This window comes from Rhinopithecus bieti, unplaced genomic scaffold (assembly GCF_001698545.2).
Source record: "Rhinopithecus bieti isolate Rb0 unplaced genomic scaffold, ASM169854v2 scaffold_39586, whole genome shotgun sequence".
Taxonomy (NCBI): Eukaryota; Metazoa; Chordata; class Mammalia; order Primates; family Cercopithecidae; genus Rhinopithecus; species Rhinopithecus bieti.
The window spans coordinates 2445131-2463494 of record NW_016816842.1 but is presented as its reverse complement, the minus strand read 5'-3'; the positions used below and the strand labels follow the sequence as shown (position 1 = coordinate 2463494).

The window sequence follows — 18364 nt, the reverse complement described above, 5'->3', positions numbered from 1 at the left end:
ATACACTGACTCTTGCTATGGTCACTAGTGTTCTCCCACTGGCCGCCACAAGGACCGCAGTCTTCAGCCAACATTATCTCTACAGCAAGGTGCTGGCCCCTGCTCAGGGGGGTTCTCTGCCCTCTGCGGCTCCCCTCCCCAGCACCCCGAAGGCTGGGTGCACTGTTCTTCACACCAGGGCCAGGCCCCCCTGGCCCAAGCTGCAAATCAGACCAGGACACATTACCAGTGAAAGTGTTTAATAGTTAAATTATTTAAATAGACTTTTCAATTTCCATGGGAAATCATAATCGTATCTGTTTTTGCAAGAGTAGGAATAAAAAGAGTGCACACCCCTTAGAGGGAACGAAGAGCTGGCACTGCACCTGCACGCTGTCACCAGCCACTGCTGGGATGAGAGAGGGGTCCCCATGGGGCCGGGAGGCCATGACCATGGGGGAACACGGGATGAACTCAGCACACACACTTTACTCAGGTTGGAAGCAGAACGAAAACCCAACACCACTGGCGGGCGATGTGGAGGGGCAGGGAACTTCAGAACAACAGCTGGAAGAAAGCGGGCCTCCTGCCCTCGATGGCAGGATGGCAATGCAGAACTCAAAGGATGGAGCAGCAGAAGCACGGGACAGACTCAGGCTTGGCAGTTTTGGGTCCGCACACTTTGTTTCTCAGAGCTGTGTTCGAATTGTGGTGGGATTAGTGTGCGGCGAGGGGAGGGTGGTGCTAGAGCCCAGTGAGAGGTGGTGCAGGTGGATATCAAAGTCACATTGTGGCAGCTGGCACAAAGCCACCGCCTCATCGCCTCCAAGCTCATGTTGGAGGCGAGGATCATTCTAACCTGAGAAGCAATGGGAAGATTTGGGCATGGGCCCTAAGGAATCCATCAAATTCTGTGGTAGAGTATCATTTTCCAATGCCTTCCTCATAGCTTATAAAAATAGTATTTTTTTCTTGGTACATTTAACTGCCTCCTCCCGATAAAACAAAATTCCTGCTAGCTTTCCCTGTGGACTCTAAAGCTGGGCTCTACCCATTCCTCTGCCTGGTTTGCCGGTGGAGGTCAAGGCCACTCCCTTTCCTCAAACCTGAGGGCTGCACATTGCAACCCCCAGTCTGAGTGAACAGCTCCAGGAAGAGCCACCTGCACCTTGGCCAACTGAGTAGGCCAGGCAGGCTTGGCTTTCTTGCCCCAGCCTGCAAAGCACCCGGCCTTCTGTAAGCACTCCAGAATCCGTGGGAGCTGCCTCTGTAAGCAGCAAACGTCTGAACTCTCAGGGCGCGGAGGGTGGAGGGCGCCACACTGCCTGCCGCAGGATGAGGTTGCTTCCCTTCGTTCCAGCTCGGCCTGGGATGGGAAAGCAGCTTTTTGTTTTCTTATCATTCCATCTACGTTTTGCTTAGGGGAAGCAGGGTGTGTGCATGTGTGTACACACGTGTGCGTGTGTCAGAGAAAGATGGGCCAATGTGTTCATGCATCCTCCTACTTAATCTGAGCATATGGTACCCCAAAAGCACACACCTGCTGCTCTGGTGGTACCCAGGAAAACCCAAAACTGCCAAATCTGAAAGGAGGGAAATGCGTCCTGTGTGAGACCAGTTCCACAGCATGAACACACGCACATACACACCAGTACATACGCCAACATACGCACAGTACAAATGAGCACACACGCCTCGCTGTGCACGGCTGTTTTCTAATATAGAGAATTTACAAAATATAGAATTTGGCATATCTGTGAGATCTCCAAGGCTTTCAATAATACAAAATAAAAAATACAAAAAAGACAAGTGGGGATCCCCGCCCTCCCCCCGAGTGGCATCCTCGTTTGCTTGTGTGTCTCTTACACGCATACAACTAGCATAGTCTAAAGAAGGGCACGGAGAACTTGTTTTGTTTTATTTAATAAATATTTTTCTCAGAATCACCACTCCTTGCTTGGCGTCCTCTTGCCTCCCCCTCGTAATTAGTTCTGTTTCCCTCCTAGGGCACTGTCTGTGTGCGTGGAGGTGTGGGCAGAGGACCACGATGAAGGCCACAGTCCCTCCAAAGCCAGCACTCCTGCCCCAAAGCCCCTGCAGGCGCAGGGTGGCGGCCTCTCTGTCTGAAGTTTAAAGGCTCACATAGAAAAGCAGACCCCTGGGGTCCCTAGGCTCCCCCAGGCCAGAGTCCAGCCCGTCTATCCCCAGCTGAGTCGGAGGCCCCTCCCTCAGCCCTGCCCTTGTCCGGGCCGCGCCACACACACATTCCCACGGCTCCTTTCCACCTGTGCAGCAGCACCTGTTAGAAAACTCAAGCTTCAGACCCAGGCTAGCAGAGTCTTCTACAGAGGGAAACATCTTTGGTCAGCTGGGTGCTCGCAGGACGCTGGCACCCCAGGGCCTGGGACGGAGGCCGCTGCCCACCAGCAAAGGCAGCAGCTGCTCTGGAGTCCAAGTGGAAAATCTCAACAGTGCAGCCCTGCGGGCTGGAGCATGGCTTCCCCGCCACCCCCGGCACACAGAGAAGCTGCTTCCATGACTCTGGAGGCCAGGCTGCCTGGCACCATTGGCCAACAGCTGCTAACTGAGCGGGGGCCCTCCATTGAGGAAGTAGGTCATCATCTCGCCTTTGCCCTTGACCTTGACCACGCCCCGGCACTCCAGTTGGTACGTGTTGGCGGCCAGCACCTGGTACATGTCCGTGGTGACCTGTGGGGGAAAAGGAGGAGAGGGGACAAGCCACTGATGGCCTTGGCCATGAACTGCTGTGGGGTAGAACCACCTCTGACTGCCCAGCCCTGCTGCCACCCCTGACACAGAAGGAAGGGGCAGCTGCCCCACTGTGGCGCTCTCAGGGAGTGACAGCAGCTCACCGTGGAAGGGATCCTAAGTAAAGAGTGATGCCACCTCTCACCCTCAGCACCTGTTCGTGCCAGGCACTGTGACGGGCAGCTTGCGTGTGCTGCTTCAGTGCCACTCAGTGTGGCCTGTGGTCCATGGACTCACTGCCCTGAGTCCAGGGAAGTTCAGGAGTGGAGAGTAAGTGCGGGGGAACTTTCACAGCCATCTGACCTGGCTGCAGCCCATCTCCAAGGGTGTCCCCGGTGCGCTGTACAAAAGCATCCCTCCGTGACAGATCAGAATGATTTTTAAAAGCTGTTTTTTCACCACAGGTCATTTGAGAGCCTTTGCTTATCTCACTGCATCTTCCTGTGAGGTGACTACTATTATTACCCTCAGGCTCAGAGCATCTAAGTCACGTGCCTGAGGTTACACACTTAATAAACGGCAGGGCCTGGGTTTAGGTCCAGGTCTTGTTACCTGGCTCTGCTTTAGCTTTTGGAACAAAGAACGGAGCTCCCTGATGGCTTCATTAATTTCACTATCCCATTGCTGGGTGAAAGAGGAGAGTGGCGGGGTACAGGTGTGGGGAGTGGCAGCATGGCCAGTGCCTCCTGCGATGATCCAAGAGCCATTTGTGAGCGTCATCAGAGCTCCCCACCCCAGCCACGCTGCAAGCCCGCTGCTGGGAGCGCCAGGGAGCAGGGGCGGGAGTGCTGGGTGGGCTGCTGAGAGGGACCCCACTGTGTTACTAGCTGTGTGGCAAAGCCCCACGCAAGGTAAGGTGCTGGGTCACTGTGGTGGCTGCTGTCCCTTGCACGTGTCCCTGAATGGGCTGGAAGCCTTGGAAACACACATGCCCCTCGCTCCTATCTCTAGGCCCATCCCGCTGCCCTCCTCAGCAGGAGGAGGTGAGAACAGGCCATCAAGGCCAGGCCCCTCGGCCAGCTCCCACACCCCAGCCGGGTCAGCTTCCACACCCCAGCCGGGTCAGGCTGAGTGGACCAGGACTGAGCTTGGGGTCAGGCTCTTTATTCAGAGGCCCTGTGGGGGAGAGAAGTCGGGACATTTAAGCAGTATCATCAGTGTTGGCAAAAGACCTTAGAAGCAGCACAGTTAGCACCTGGAAAAACTGAGGCCAGGCGAGCTGACTTCCCACAGCCTCACACAGAACTGTGGGTGAGGGCCTTGCAGGGGACTACTGCCCAAAGCAGTGCCTCTGCCATCAGACTTACAGCAGGGAATCAAGGAAGGCTTGAGAAAAAGCAGCAGCTGAAGAACAGCAGGCCTGGAAACCACAAGCCCAGCTTGCAAAGGAGGGGGCAAGGGGAAAAGGCCTCTGAGTCTCTGGCCAGGGCCCTTGGCTTCTGGGGCTGGGGGAGGCACCATCCCAGGACCAGCAGCCTCCACTGGCTCTACTGAGCCAGGCCAGGAATGCTGCAGGCTCAATGGGTAAGACCTGCTCCCTGCAGACATCTTTGCATCCTCTCTGTGTGCCTGGGCTAGGAGGCACTGGGGCCTGCATGTGCACTCTCAGCTCGGCCTCTACAATCAGATCCACTCCCAGCAGCCCCCAATCCCTTCCATGCCCAGTAGAGGGCTCTGCAGAAGCGTGAAGATCTGTCCAAGGTGCTGAGGGCCTGAAACACAATTGTGTTCTCCAATCTTCCAAGCGTCAACAGCCCCAACACCCTTGAATCTGGCTGCAGAGATTCTGAGTGGAAACTTTGGGTGGCCTGTCCTGAAGACCTCTTGGTGTCAGACACAGGCCCTCCCATGGGGGTGAGGGGTGGTGGATTCTCCTGCACTCACCTGGATGCGGTCGGGTACACCAGTGCTGTCCATGCGGCTGGCCACATTCACGGTATTGCCCCAGATGTCGTACTGAGGCTTTCGTGCCCCTATCACCCCGGCCACCACGGGGCCGATGTTGAGCCCTGCAGGGGACAGGAATCAGCCACACTTATCAGGTTAGGACTGACACATGTCTGGCTTGACCTCGCCACCATCTCTCTCTCCACATGCCACAGGTCCTGACTCCCAGCCTGAGACACCCATAGGCCTCCAGGCCCAAGGCCGTGCTTAACCCTGCAGCCTCTCACTTCCCTGCTCCTATCAAATGCCTGTGAATGCAAGACACAAGGAGCCTGCACCTGTGTCCTCGACACCTCTCAACCAGGAGTGCCCTCTTCAAGGCCTCCTGTATAATGCATTTGCCTTTCCCTAATCCTCCTCCTCTTGTAGCCATTTAGGCTCAACCAATCAGACTGGTTGTCTCCCTCTTCCTCATTTTTCTGTTTCTTTCCTCGCTATTCTCACTCTTAGATCCTGGCCAACTCATCGCCCTGTGCCAGTCTCCTCTCTCCAAGTACTCCTGCTCCCCCGCCTCTGAGCTGGGGCAGGCACACTGCAGCAACCAAGCTCCAGCCACCACTTTGGCTCTCCTCCGCCCACCTTCCCAATCCCACCCAACGCAACGCTGAGCATCACTGCCTCTGAGCCTTTGCTGAGCTGCTTCTCTCTCCTGAGGCGTTCTCTTTCCTCCTCCCCAGGCTAAATCCTGCCCCCACGTATCTGGCTCAACTGATATTCTCTAGACATTTCCTGTCCTGTCTCCAGGCATGGAGCATTCCCTTCTGTGTAACCTGCCAGTCTCATACTGTCCTCACTAAGCCCCACTGTTGCCTGTTTCTTGTGTGTGAAGGGCAGGACTGAAAACACAGCAGAAGCTCCAAACTAGGCCCCTGGTGACCCTCACGTGGTCAGCAATGCCATCAGTCCTCAGGACCTCCTTCCATGACCCTCCTCGTCAGTCCTTCCAAGTCACAGGCAGCTTTAGACCCCCTGTGCCATCACCAGGCTGGACTGTCCATCTTGCTGACTGGACTGAGCCCTGATGGCTTCTATTTCCCAAAGCCACGCCACCCAGGGAAGACAGGCCTGCCACACAGGCTCTCAGCTGCCTGCCCAGCTCCTTATCTACCTCTTGGCAGATTCTACACTCAGTCCCCAGGCCTGGTCCAATCAAGGAGTTGAAGCTTTTCAAAAACACACACTGGGAGAAAAACGCAAACCAAAGCAGGTAGACAAGATGGGGTGAACGGAAAACAAGAATGGCAATGTTACACAAGACCAAGAGCGCATGACGTTAATGCAAAAATGTAGGCTGCACATCACTTAAAGCGGACTCCCAGCTGGCTGCGCGTGGGGCCTCCAGCAGCCAGTGCAGGATGCAAACCTGGCCAAGCCCACAAAGCGCTGTGCCTATGGGATACAGCAAGCCAGCTGGCCCAGGGAAAGCCCGATTCCTGACACTCTGGCTGCAACAAAATGTCTCCCAAGGACACGAATGATCACAATACTGGTTTTTAGTCATCCAATATTTCTGTATAATGTGTTAATTTTGAGAATTGAAATGCCGGTATTTTTGTGGGTGGTAATTGTGATTTTTAAAACTTTGAAATCTGAATCACTGATGGTTTGACACATAGCCAGGGAGTTGATAATGCGTTAAATGGCTAATAGAACAAAGGCCTGCTCGTTCAGAAAGCACTCGTTACCTCCACAGACCTCAGGAGGAGCAACACTCCACCATGTCAGCTTTCGATTGCAAGACCGACTTGTGCTCCATCAGACCGTACACCCTCGGTAAGATCTGTTCTAAGGACAAACAAACTGCAGAAATGCCTCGAGCTTTGTGGAACGAGTTCAGAGCTGGCATTCCACAGTCATGTTATGGACACCGGAGGGTGGAACACATGGGGCAGTGTGTACCTGGGTTTTCACTGTACCATTCTTTCAACTCTTCTGTAGAGTTGAAACTTGTCAAAATAAAAGCTTGGGGGTAATGAAACAAAACTGACTTAAAAAAAAAAAGGAAAATACATACGTTTTCGGTTCAAAGACCTTCTCAGCAAGAATATGGTCATGCCTATTTTGAAACTGATTCAGGACCTCTGTCGGACGCCGCAGAGGCATCGGCACAGCCCCTCCAGAGCCATCCAACCAAGGCGAGGCATGTGACAAAGGAGGAGTCCAGGAAGATCCAGGGCTCTGACCTATCACAGGCTCCTCACCATTTCTTTCCCTGGTTTGTGTGGATGAGCAGCTGCTGGAAGATTTTGCTCACCACCTCAACTCAACAATAACCCTACTTGAAACTTGTGTAAAAGATTAAAAGTCACTCTTTTAAAAGTCGGAATAGAATCATTTCACAGTCACGATCACATGATTCTTTGAATGTTTAGTTTTTTCAAACTGTTTCACTTTATTTTGCTAACGATTTTGCAGCTTACATGCTTAATGTTCTAAATTTGCAAATTTAATGACTGGTAACATGTTTATGCATTTTATATTTAAAATGCATCAAGTATTTGATTTTACTGTTTTCCATTTTTACTAAATGAATGTGGAATACTTTTAAATAAAACAATGCTGTTAGGTCAGTATTACTTGAAATAAATGGGACTGCCATCTGCCCGGGCTGCAGCCACCGGAAGGCCCCGTGCCCTCGGCACAGAGTACCCCTACAAAGCCCTTCGAGCAGGCACAGCCTGGGCCCCACCAGGCCGTCCCTGCCTCTGAGTGGGGTGGGAACTCACCAAGGGGCGTCCTGCCCATGTGGCCCTCATGTCAAACGGAAGCAGAGGCATCGCCAGACTCTGGGCGGGTTCCGCTGTGAGTGACCCCTGCCTGCCCCCATCTACTAAGGGCAGGGAACACACCACATCAGCCTCTGCTGCCCCTGGCCTTCTACCTTCGGACCACAATGGCAGATGCGGGCCGGGGTATGGGGGAGCCCCTGCCAGCCTGCCGCCTGACTGCACCCTGGGCTCAGCGCTCCCGGGGGCCCCGCTCACCAATCTTCATCTGGAAGTTGTTGAAAGAGTGCTCATTGATGTACTTCATCTGGTCCATCAGCTTCATGGCAAAGTCGGCCAGTGCCTTGATGTGGGTCTTGCCCACCTTGTCGTAGGTGGAGTCGTTGAGGCCGGAGGCAGCCATGTAGGTGCTGCCGATGGTCTTGATCTTCTCCAGCTGCCGGAACCGATCCTCACTGATGATCTGGATGAAGGAGGCCAAACCTGGGTCACCCCCAACCCTGGGACACAGAGGGCCACAGGGAGGGACAGAGGATGTGCAGGGAAGTGCAGCAGCATGGCCCTTCACATGTCCCCTCTTCACACAGTGGGCCTGTCTCCACCCTCATCAGTGTGATGCCTGCAACACTCCTGACACAGCCAAGCCCCTCCACACTCTCACCCGCCAGACAGTGCCTGTGGGCTACCTGCCCACCCTCATGCCAAGAGCCCTGAAGATAAGGTCACTAGTCACCCCTGAATCTCTTGTCTCCTCTTCAACAAGCTCACTCCCCCATCCCACCCAGGGAAACCTCCTTTTGCCCAGCAGGACACTCTTTCCCTACCCGCTGGCCCCGGCCCTCCTAGAAGCTTCCCAGACTCAATTCAGCCAAATCCCATCACTCCACTGCCCCAGGAGTCTCGCAGGCCATTCCCAACACTGCCTGGCCCAGCTCCATCGTCTTGCTCCTCTCTGTGCCCTGTGTCCAGGCCATGCCAGCCCGCTGGGGCGGCCCCTCTGACACCAATGACTCAGGAGCTCCCGGGGTCAAGACTGCCCTACAGGGCTCCGCATGCCCAGTTCCTCCACACGCCGGGTACTCAACAGGGGTATAAGAAGGAAATGAAGGAATGCCTCAATTTGGCCTCTGCTGCTCAGGGCCTTGCATCTTTGTCCTGCCTCCTCCCTTAGCCGAGGGACTCCTCCTTCCTTTGGTTCTCTCAAAGCCCTGGGTCCTGACACTGAGTTGTCCCAGGCCCTGGGGCCCTGTGCACCCTAGATGGCATGAAAGGAATGGCAGTCAGCAAGCCAGTCAGGTGGCTGCCAAAGGCTAAGTTCAAATAGTGTGGGCTGAAACCCCAGCTCTGCCACTTACTGGCAGTGACCTTAGGCCAGACACTTGAAGTCTGTCGGCCTCAGTTTCCTCATCTGTCACAGGATGATGAGAGAGGCCATGTGTCCAAGGTGCCCACTGCAGCACCTGGGGACATAGTCAGGTTCCTGCCGGTAGAGCTCTCATCATCACTGTTTATGTCAGGATGGTAGAAGGGGACGCCAGGTCTCTTCACATCCCTCCCACACCAGGGACCTGTAGGCCCCTCCCAGGAACACAGCCTGACCCTGGCCCCACTGTGCACCTCATCAAAGTCAGCAATGATCTCATTGAGTAGCCGCAGGCACTCGACACCCTCGTTGTTGGCCTCCAGCTCAACGTAGAACTCGGAGAAGTTGGCGATGGAGGCGAACATGACTGCCACGCACTCACAGGACTGATAGTAGAGCTCATCGTTGCGCCGCTCGCGGGCCAGGAAGTGAGCGGCCACATCCTTGGGCAGGATGTTGTGCAGCAGCCGCCGGTTGTAGGCCTGCAGCTCCTCCATCTCCTCCTTCTCCTCTGTGGCCTGGGAGAAAAAGACTGCAAGTCACCCAGATGCCAGCATGAGCCCAGGTGTTGGCCCCTCCACCTCCTCCTCTCCATGGCCCGGAGAAAAAGCGCCAGTCACGCAAATGCCAACTCGTGCCCAGGATGTTGGCAAGTACCGCTGTCTCTCCTCCTCCCTCTGCTGTTTCCACTTCCAGGTTTTCTCCAAAGAGCAGGACTTTGACAATCAGAAAAGACATTTCTGAGCATTGAACTCTCTCTGCTGGCCTCTCTGGGGGTGCTGAGCCTGCAGGGGGGACCCCTGAGCAACAGGCCTGGAGGCAACGCTGCAAGGATCCTGTCTGCCAAAGGCCAGAACCAGGCTGGAGGGGAAAAGAATCCAAAACACAGCCCACACAGCCCTCCAGCTCCCCGGTGCTCCTCCACTGTTCATTACCTTAATTGACAGACCTGTGGGGGAAAACAGCCCAAAGCCCTGCCCAGTCTCTCTGCCTCCCAGGAGGGCAGACTTGCCCCAGAGCCAGGTGCAGCCTGGAGGAGCAAGTGCCATGAGGGACCCCCTGGGATGAGGATGGGACATCACCAGTGACTTTAGTTTACCCCCCAGTTTGGGTCCTGGGTCTGTGCAGTGGGATTTTGTGGTCACCCACCCTCCAGGTTAAAGGATAGTGCAGATCCCTTGGGTCAAGAGGCCAGTAGTGCCCTACAAGGTGCTGAAGGGAAGAGGTGTCACACACTGAGGTGTGGCAAGGAATCATCTAACAAGAGTCTTCATGAAACACTGCATTGTAGTGGTCAGCTGGCTTCCTCACCCGTGGGGGCAGATAACACGGCCCCCTTTAACTGGGAGTGACCGTGTTGGCAAAACCAACCAGGAGAAGATCATTAATTAGCAGAGCCACTTTGAAAAGTCTGGCTGGCCCACTTGGGCTTTTCCTAACTAAATGAAGACATCTTTCTGCTCGGCTGCAAGTAGAATCTACAGCAGAACCAGGACTGACTCTCAGGACCTTGGCTGTCCCTGTGGGTGGTGGCTGTCTATGGGGAAGGAGCTGGCGTCCCTTTCCAAGGCTTCAGGACCTGGGTCCAGCAGGGAGGAAGAGCTCCCAGGGCAGAAGATCCAGGACCCCAAGGCTCAATGGCCAGCCCTGCCCCTAAGGTGAATGGGCTCCTGACTGTGCTGCCTATGGCCTGGTGGCCTCTGGAGTCCCTGGGAATGTGGCTGTGAGGACAGGGATCAGCCTGAGGGGTCCTGGATGCTAAAGGGCCCCGCCTTCCACCACCACCCACAGAGGCGCAGGGAGTCAGCTGGTCTGTGCTATCTTCTTGCCCAGTCTTCCTGCCCAGGTGACCTAAGCTCCTGGGAGGCAGGAATGCCCCTCCCCATGAATAAGGCTACCTGTGTCTGGCTCTGAAACAGCTGTGCCCATAGGAGAAGGCTGGGGGCGGGGGGCATTCCTGTGCTTCTTCTCACAGGCTATCCCATGGAGGAGCCCGGCAGTCAGTTATCTGCCTCTGAAAATGCACCAGACTAGACAGTCCTGCTCCTACCTCTGCTGAGACACATGCCTGGGGGCCCAGGGATGCCAGGAGCACTGCAGCTCCTTTGATGCACCCTGCAGGTGGCAGACAGCATCAGTCCAAAGTGTCAGACAGAATGGAGGTGGAGGCTGGGGGCAGGGCTGCTAGAGCAGGCTACTGCTGGGGGCAAAGTCAATCCCCAGGGCCAGGCCAGTTGCTATGGCCACCTCTGCAAACTCCACCCCAGCACAGATGGGCGCCTGCCAATGCAGCCAACTACTTCTGGGGCTGGGCCCTGGCAGGGCAGAAAGGTTCAGGGGGCTACAGCCTCTTGGTGGCCCCACTAAGGTCAATGTTGGAGGAAGGGACAAGAGCAGGCTCTCCTGAGAACTCAGACTCTGCAGTTAGGCCAGGAGGGGGCCAGGTGGGGGCCTGGCAGGTTAGAGTGTGTTCCTTGTGCAGGTGCTTCAAGAATGCTGAGAAGTCCGCCTACCAGCCAACTGTACAGGGGCTGCTGGAGCCAGTCTGGGGGTGGGGCAGGGACTATCACTCGCCCATCCCAAGGGCCTGCTTTTTGGCGTTTCTTTATTTGTATTTGTGATGTTGACTCCCTCTCCCAAAATCCCAGAGGAAGAATGGGAGAATGAGGGACCTGCTGGAAAACTTCAGGGAGAGAGGTTGCCACAGGCTGGCAGGTAGACACAGGCTCACTCACACATCCCTACACACACACATGCACACACACTCATGTGCATGTGTGTACACACAGGCGGGGAGAGGGTGGTGGGGGTCACCACTGAGCAAATAAACACATATATGAAAGACGATGGGAGGTGACTTTCTCATTGCCAGAAATGACATTGCAAGCATGGAAAAGGGAAGGCTGGGAAGAAGCCTGAGGTATTGGATTAAAATGGGAGATAGTGGTATGAACTCAGGATTATTTAAAAAAGATCTATACAGATGGATACTGAAGTAGTATAGATACATATGTACACAGGTTTCCACGTATGTTTCCACACTTACATATCTTTCTTAGCATTGTCCATTGAGAGGACCTACAAGCAGCGAGCACACCAAGCACTCAGACTTTGGTTTCTAAACACCACTCCCTACTATAAAGAATGAGGGAGGGCTCTTTGAAGAAATCACAGATTCCTGGGCTGCAGCAGGGAAAGCACAAGATTACCCTGAGATCGCTTGTGTTATAAAGTCAGGAAAAGCTCAAAGCATGATGGAGACCTGTCAGATAACACAGACAACAACTTGAAATGCACATGGGCCAAACCTAGGACAATTTGAATATTAAAATAAATAGTGAAGGTTGCAGATGATAACCCACTGGATTACATGGGAACCTGTGAGTCCAGGCTGAGGTAGAGAAGTGAATAAATAAGCAAATCAATGGAGGAGGGACAGCTCTTCTGTGTAGAATGCCAACCAGCAAGTCCAGAAGGAATGGCGGACACTGGGCATTGCTATCGGGCATTTCCACCGCAGGCAACGAGACAAGCAGGAGCCACCAATGGATGCAAAGGTTGCCGGGCAGAGATTTGCTGAGGATCAGAAAATTAGTGGAATATCAGACTCTCTTTCAATAAAGTGCTAGTCAAATACAAAGGGGGAAAGGGGGACTTGACAGTGGAGAAATCTGGCAGATGGTGGTTGAGCAGGCATCAGGGCTGACATCGCCAGTGGTGGGATGGGTCAACGCGGTAGAGTCTCTCAGTGTGAGGCATCGAGGAGTGCCCAGCTCCATTTCTGTGTGCTTCCTCCAGGAAGGGCTCAGCCTGAGTCTGGACATGGGTCTGAAGGTCCCAGAATAACAAGTTCTTTAAGATTGGCAAGGACTGTGATACGAGGAGAGACTGAGGATCTGCTGCAGACCGGAACAGCTCGATGCAGAGGGCCCATGCACAGGATCCTGGACCAGCATCAGGACAGTTGGCAACACTGAGTGGGGCCTGCCGCACCCCTGCTGATCGCCTAGATGGGGAGGGTGTGCGGGGATGATGCGGGGAGGGTGTGCGGGGATGACACAGGGAGTGTCCTTGTTTTTGCAAGGTAGACATGGGAGTATTTAGGGGTGATGGGGCATCATGTCAGAAAATACATATGGCGGGGGGTGATAGAGCAAATGCAGAAAAATGCGAGCCTCCTGAAAATGTTCCCAAAGAAGAGGCGATTGAGGGAGAAGGCAGAGGCCTGACAAGGGGGAGGCTCAGACAGGATCTTCCCCAGGGTGCCCCAGCCCAGGGCTTCCCAAGGGCATTCTTCACAGAACCCTTCTGGGATTCTCCCTGGTTCCCCCAAACTCAGGGGATCCCCCCAACTACAGACCTCCATGCTCAGTTCCAGCCAGAACCCATGCAAAATACTCAGCAGAAGGGACAACCATTTGCCCCCATCCTCACTCAGCATCCAACAAAAAGCGGGGCCTCCTGCTCCAGCCCAAAGACTTCCATTCTGACGCCTCTAACAAGTCTGGGATAGAGGAGGTCAAAGTGAGCTGTGGGTGAGCTCAAGTAGTCTGGAGATAGGGGCTGGACCAGAAGAGGTAGAGACCAGGCCAGGCTAAGCTCTGCACAGGGCTGGGCTGGAATAAAAGGTGTGAGGCAGCCCACAGGAAGACAGGGCTTTCTCCTGCTGAGTGTTCTTGGGCACTCCCTCCTGGCCCTTCCGAGATGCTCCAGCAGGTAACCTGGCCCACGGGCACCCCTTCCTCCAGGGAGACAAGGCACAGGGCACAGGGCATGCATCCTGGAGAGCGAAATGTTAGCTGGAATGCACACAGCATGGTCAACAGTCTTTGCTCCTTCAGTCCATCCCCTCTGGAGGAGTCTTCGACCCAGCTCTGGCCAGGTCAAGCCCTGCTGATCAGCCTTTGGTGCCAGCTCCCTACCCTGGCCAGGTTCCTTCCCTACTCCTCCATTCACCTCTTGCCACTCTTCCTTCCCCCACTGTCCATTGCTGCCCCCACCACAAAGGACCTGCCTGCACCTCCCCTCTGTCCCTGCGTGGCAGCACACAAAGTAAGTGCCTAGCCAGTATTTGCTGACTTCAAAGCACGCCTCCTGGGCCCATCAGAGTCCCAGCACTGTCAGCATGGATTTGTCTGCATGCAGTAAGTCCCAGGGTTTTGCCCCTTGGCTCCAGAGAGCAGGGAGCAGACCCACGGGGACACGGGGCACCAAGTGACTTCAATGGGGCCTGAGCAGGACAGCTTGTCAGTGTAAAACAAAGGCCCGGCTTGGCCTGGCCCAGGACACGAGCCTGTTGTCTCCGTCACCTGCTCTCAAATGCCTCCCCTCCCCAGGTCCAGCCCCAGGTCCACCCACCTGCAGTTTCCAGAGGAAGTCGAGGCGGGCGGTGGACTCCACCTGCTGGGCATGCAGGTACAGGGCCAGCACAAAGACTGAGATGATGATGGGCGTCACCACCTTCAACGCCACCTTGGTTGCGTGCTCAGGGCTGCGGGTAGGAGGTGGGCAGGCCTGAGACCGCCCTGGCTCCTCACAGCGGGCTCTGAGGAACCCCCACCCCCCCCCACTGCTGTCCCTTTTTTCTTCCTGCCACTATACCTTCCCCTCTTCCTTATCCCCGTGCTCAAACTTTGTCTCACGCATGCCTCCTCCAGGAAGCCTTCCTGGCTGGCAACCCCATCTCAGACCCTGCTTGCACCTGCAGCCCAGGCAGCCATTACTCTTCTCCTGACGCCTCATAACCCCCCGTCACTTGGGAGCTCCCCTCTTGTCAGATCAGGGGATGAACTCGGCCCTTCTAAAAGGCACTATGTACATCCAGATCCTTCTCTGGACAAGACAGGGGCAGTGGGTGCAGTACAAGGGGGCCAGGCAGGCCATGCTGACCCTGTCTCTAGACAACCTTGGGCAAGTGTCTTAATCTCTCTGAACTTTAGTTTGCTTATCTGTGTACAACAGGATAACAATACCCACATTTCAAGATGGTAGTAAGGATTAAAGAGATATTATAAACAAAATGCTTAGTGCAGCATCTGACAAACAGTAGGTGCTCCAAAACTAGTAGCATTATTGTCTAACTCTATTTTTGTTACTAATAGATAATCTTAACAAAAGCGGCCATTCCAAACCCTAAGTCTTGTGCCAGCCAAGAGCTCAAGCCCTGGAAGGCTGCACAGAGGCTCCAGTGACCGCCTCCCCCCTTGCCCCGGCAGCAGCCCTCAACACAGGGACAGGTCCCACAAGCGCTGCAGCCCTCGCCTTTATTCCTCAACTCCAGAGGGAAAGTGGGTACCAGCTTCCGTTCTCCTGGGTCTGGGGTTCTCACAGGCTCCTGGGGAAGAGCTTGAAGCTAAATGCTTTAAAATGAGGCCTATGGAATGATCTGAAGCCGGTGATCCCAACCACAGAGCCTACAGATCACCTTGGCGGGGATCATGAAAGTGACCAGGGCCTCTGTCCCTGAGGACGCCTTGCTGCCCCAGGAGGAACCAGCCTCCCTGTTCCTGTTGGCCACCTCCTTCATGACCCACCTTGCCACCAAGGCCCCTCCCACCTGGGCACCAGCTGCCTTCCCTGTCTGCTCTGTGCTGAGGGCAGGGAGCGGCCCTATCTGAGGAGCATCAACTCACCACTGGGAGGTCCCGTTGTTGAAGAAGTCTCTGTGAAGAGAGTTGGGGAAGACCGGTCAGGGCCACCCTTCTGCATAAGGCGGCCTCCACTCCTGCTCGGCCCCACGCCCTGCCCTGCTGTCCCCACCACTGCTGCTCCTGGCTTCCCAGCCCCAACCCCCTCCATATTCAAGGACACTTTCAGGATGGGAGGTGGTAGAAAACGCAGCCCCAACTAGCATTGGATACTCATGACCACAAACCACCCAGCTCTTACCTGAAACCCTGCCTTCCCTGACCCAGCCCATCTGCCTGGGTGAAGGCCTGCCTGCCTCTCCCTCTCCCAGGCCTTTGCTGCCATCCAGAGGGAGTGGAGGAGATCCCACAGCTGTGCTGCTTGGTGTGGCAGCCGCTGGCCACATGTAGCTGCTGAGACTTAACATGGGGCTGGTGCAAATTAAAATGTGCTGTATGTGTAAAACATGGGTTTTGAATAATTAGTGTAAAAAAAGGTAAAATATTTCATTAAAAATTTTATACTGATTATATCTTAAAATGATATTCTGGCTATATAGTACTCGTTAAATGAAAGTCAAATTATACTTTTTGCCTTTTATTTTATTTATTTATTTTTTTTGAGACGGAGTCTCGCTCTGCAGCCCAGGCTGGAGCGCAGTGGCCGGATCTCAGCTCACTGCAAGCTCCGCCTCCTGGGTTCACGCCATTCTCCTGCCTCAGCCTCCCGAGTAGCTGGGACTACAGGCGCCGCCACCTCGCCTGGCTATTTTTTTGTATTTTTTAGTAGAAACGGGGTTTCACCGTGTTAGCCAGGATGGTCTCGATCTCCTGACCTCGTGATCCGCCCGCCTCGGCCTCCCAAAGTGCTGGGATTACAGGCTTGAGCCACCGCGCCCGGCACTTTTTGCCTTTTTAATATGGCTATAAGAAAATTTAAAATGACATAAGTGGCTTTTTTTTTTTTTTGAGACAGTCTTGCTCTATCTTCCAGGCTGGAGTGCAGTGGTGCAGTCTCGGCTCACTGTAACCGCCACCTCCTGAGTTCAAGCTATTCTTGTGCCTCAGTCTCCCAAGTAGCTTGGATTACAGGCACATGCCACCATGCCTAATTTTTATATTTCTAGTAGACATGGGATTTTGTTGGCCAGGCTGGACTCAACTGATCCACCCACCTCAGCCTCCCGAAGTGCTGGGATTACAGGCGTGAGCTGCCGCACCCGGCCCACTTTTTATCTATTGGAAAATGTTGCCCTAGAGCCAAACCACGGTCTCCCAATCCAGAAATAACCTTTAGTGTCTGCTGCCAGCTTCAGCGCCTGAAGAGATGCTGGGGACGGGGAAGGAGCAGTAAGAGGAGGGCAACATTCCCTGCTCCAGTCCCGACCCATGGGTAGAAAGTTCCTGGACCTTCTCTTCCTCCTCAAAGGACTGTAGCCTGTCCCATGCTCGACTGCCCCATGTCTTTGTGGTCATCTGCCCACGGTCCCTACACAACCACCAAGAAGTTCTTCCTTGAATACGACTTAAACCCTTCATTAGAGCTCCACTTTCTCAGGCAACACCACCTTCGCGAGACAGAAACATTCCCGAGAATTTTCTGTGTATCCACATTGTACCTCCACTGCCTAGGTCAGTGGCTGGCACAAAGCAGGCCCTTAATAAATATTTTTGAATGAATGAATGGGTGAACAAATGGATGGATGGATGAATCCCTTCCTCTAACTCAAAAAAGGTACAGTTTGCTACATTTTTTCAGGGGACACAGAACTGTCACTTTTTTTTTTTTTTTTTGCACTTCTTGGTGTGTGTGTGTGTAGGGAGTGGTGATGCATAGAAAAGAGTATGATGAATCAGGCACTTTAAATACATCTTACTACTATAGGCATTGATAATCGACAGGTCACATTTGCCAAGCTTCCAAATTAACCTGCTTCGGGGAGGTCTTGTGATTTACAGCAATACCCTGTCCCTGAATGAAGAATCTTATCTGAGCTTCTCAAATTGCTGATGTACTGATTAATGCATAAACCTATCGATATAAAAAAATGCTGATTCATTTCTGAATCATGAATTTGTACTGATTGCTGGCATGCAGACATTTTAGTCTGTATGTTGCGATCTGTAGCCAATGATTGTGTAACCCTCCAATGACAAAGGACAACTCTGATCTGAGGAGTCCCCTTCCCTTCTACTTTCTTATGAAAGCATTCCCGAAGCTTCTGGAACACACCCAACTTGGTGCGTGTCTTCCTGGCCAATCCTCACATTCGGCTTCCAACAAAACTTAATCAAATTATTTCTGCCTCAACCGCCTTCATTTAGGTTGACAATATTCCCATTTTACAAGGAAAAAGTTATGAGGTTCAGAGGAATGACCAATGTGTCTGATGCTGAGATTCTAACTCAATTTCACCCGAAGCCTGAGGTCTTTCCCCTCATGGAGCCACCTCCCTTGGAAATCTGACATCTATCACTACATGGCCATGCTGACTGTGGGGCCAGACAGCCGTGGGCCCCACCTTCATGCCCACCACCTCTAGGACGTGGGACCTAACCTCTGCCACCACAGCCAGGAGCCTTTCAGTAGTGCACAGATGCCCCGCCTTATGTGGTGGGTCTGCCTATTTGGCTGGGTTGCTGGAGGAGGAAGAGGAACAGCAGATATCCAGGCACCTGCCTTGAGGTGGGACACAGAGCCTGTGAACAACAAAGCTTGTCCCTCTGCTCCCACACACCTTACTGCCTGGCTCTGCTGGACCGTGACTCCTCTGAGCCTGGGGCAGCTGGACTGAGGTGAAAGCAGCCCACTGGAGGCTGCCCTGGCAAGGGAGGAGCAAATCAGAGAAAGAAACACAATGGGGCCTGGTGACCTGAGGCCACTCCAACTACTGGGGACGGGAAGGAAGGAAAGAAACAAGGCGGTTTCCCCAGATGTCAGGGCTGGGGAGGAA

General features: G+C 54.0%; 1 protein-coding gene across 1 annotated transcript in view; it reads right to left on the bottom strand.

Annotated features, from left to right (window-relative positions):
* Positions 1–222: 222 nt before the first annotated feature.
* The window catches only part of ADCY5 (adenylate cyclase 5), a 165804-nt gene continuing 147662 nt past the window's right edge, over positions 223–18364 (bottom strand). Inside the window, 6 exon segments of the mRNA XM_017855346.1 lie at positions 223–2688; positions 4633–4757; positions 7680–7884; positions 9039–9302; positions 14143–14275; positions 15417–15446. Coding sequence (XP_017710835.1) covers positions 2560–2688; positions 4633–4757; positions 7680–7884; positions 9039–9302; positions 14143–14275; positions 15417–15446 — 886 coding nt within the window. The 3' untranslated portion in view covers positions 223–2559.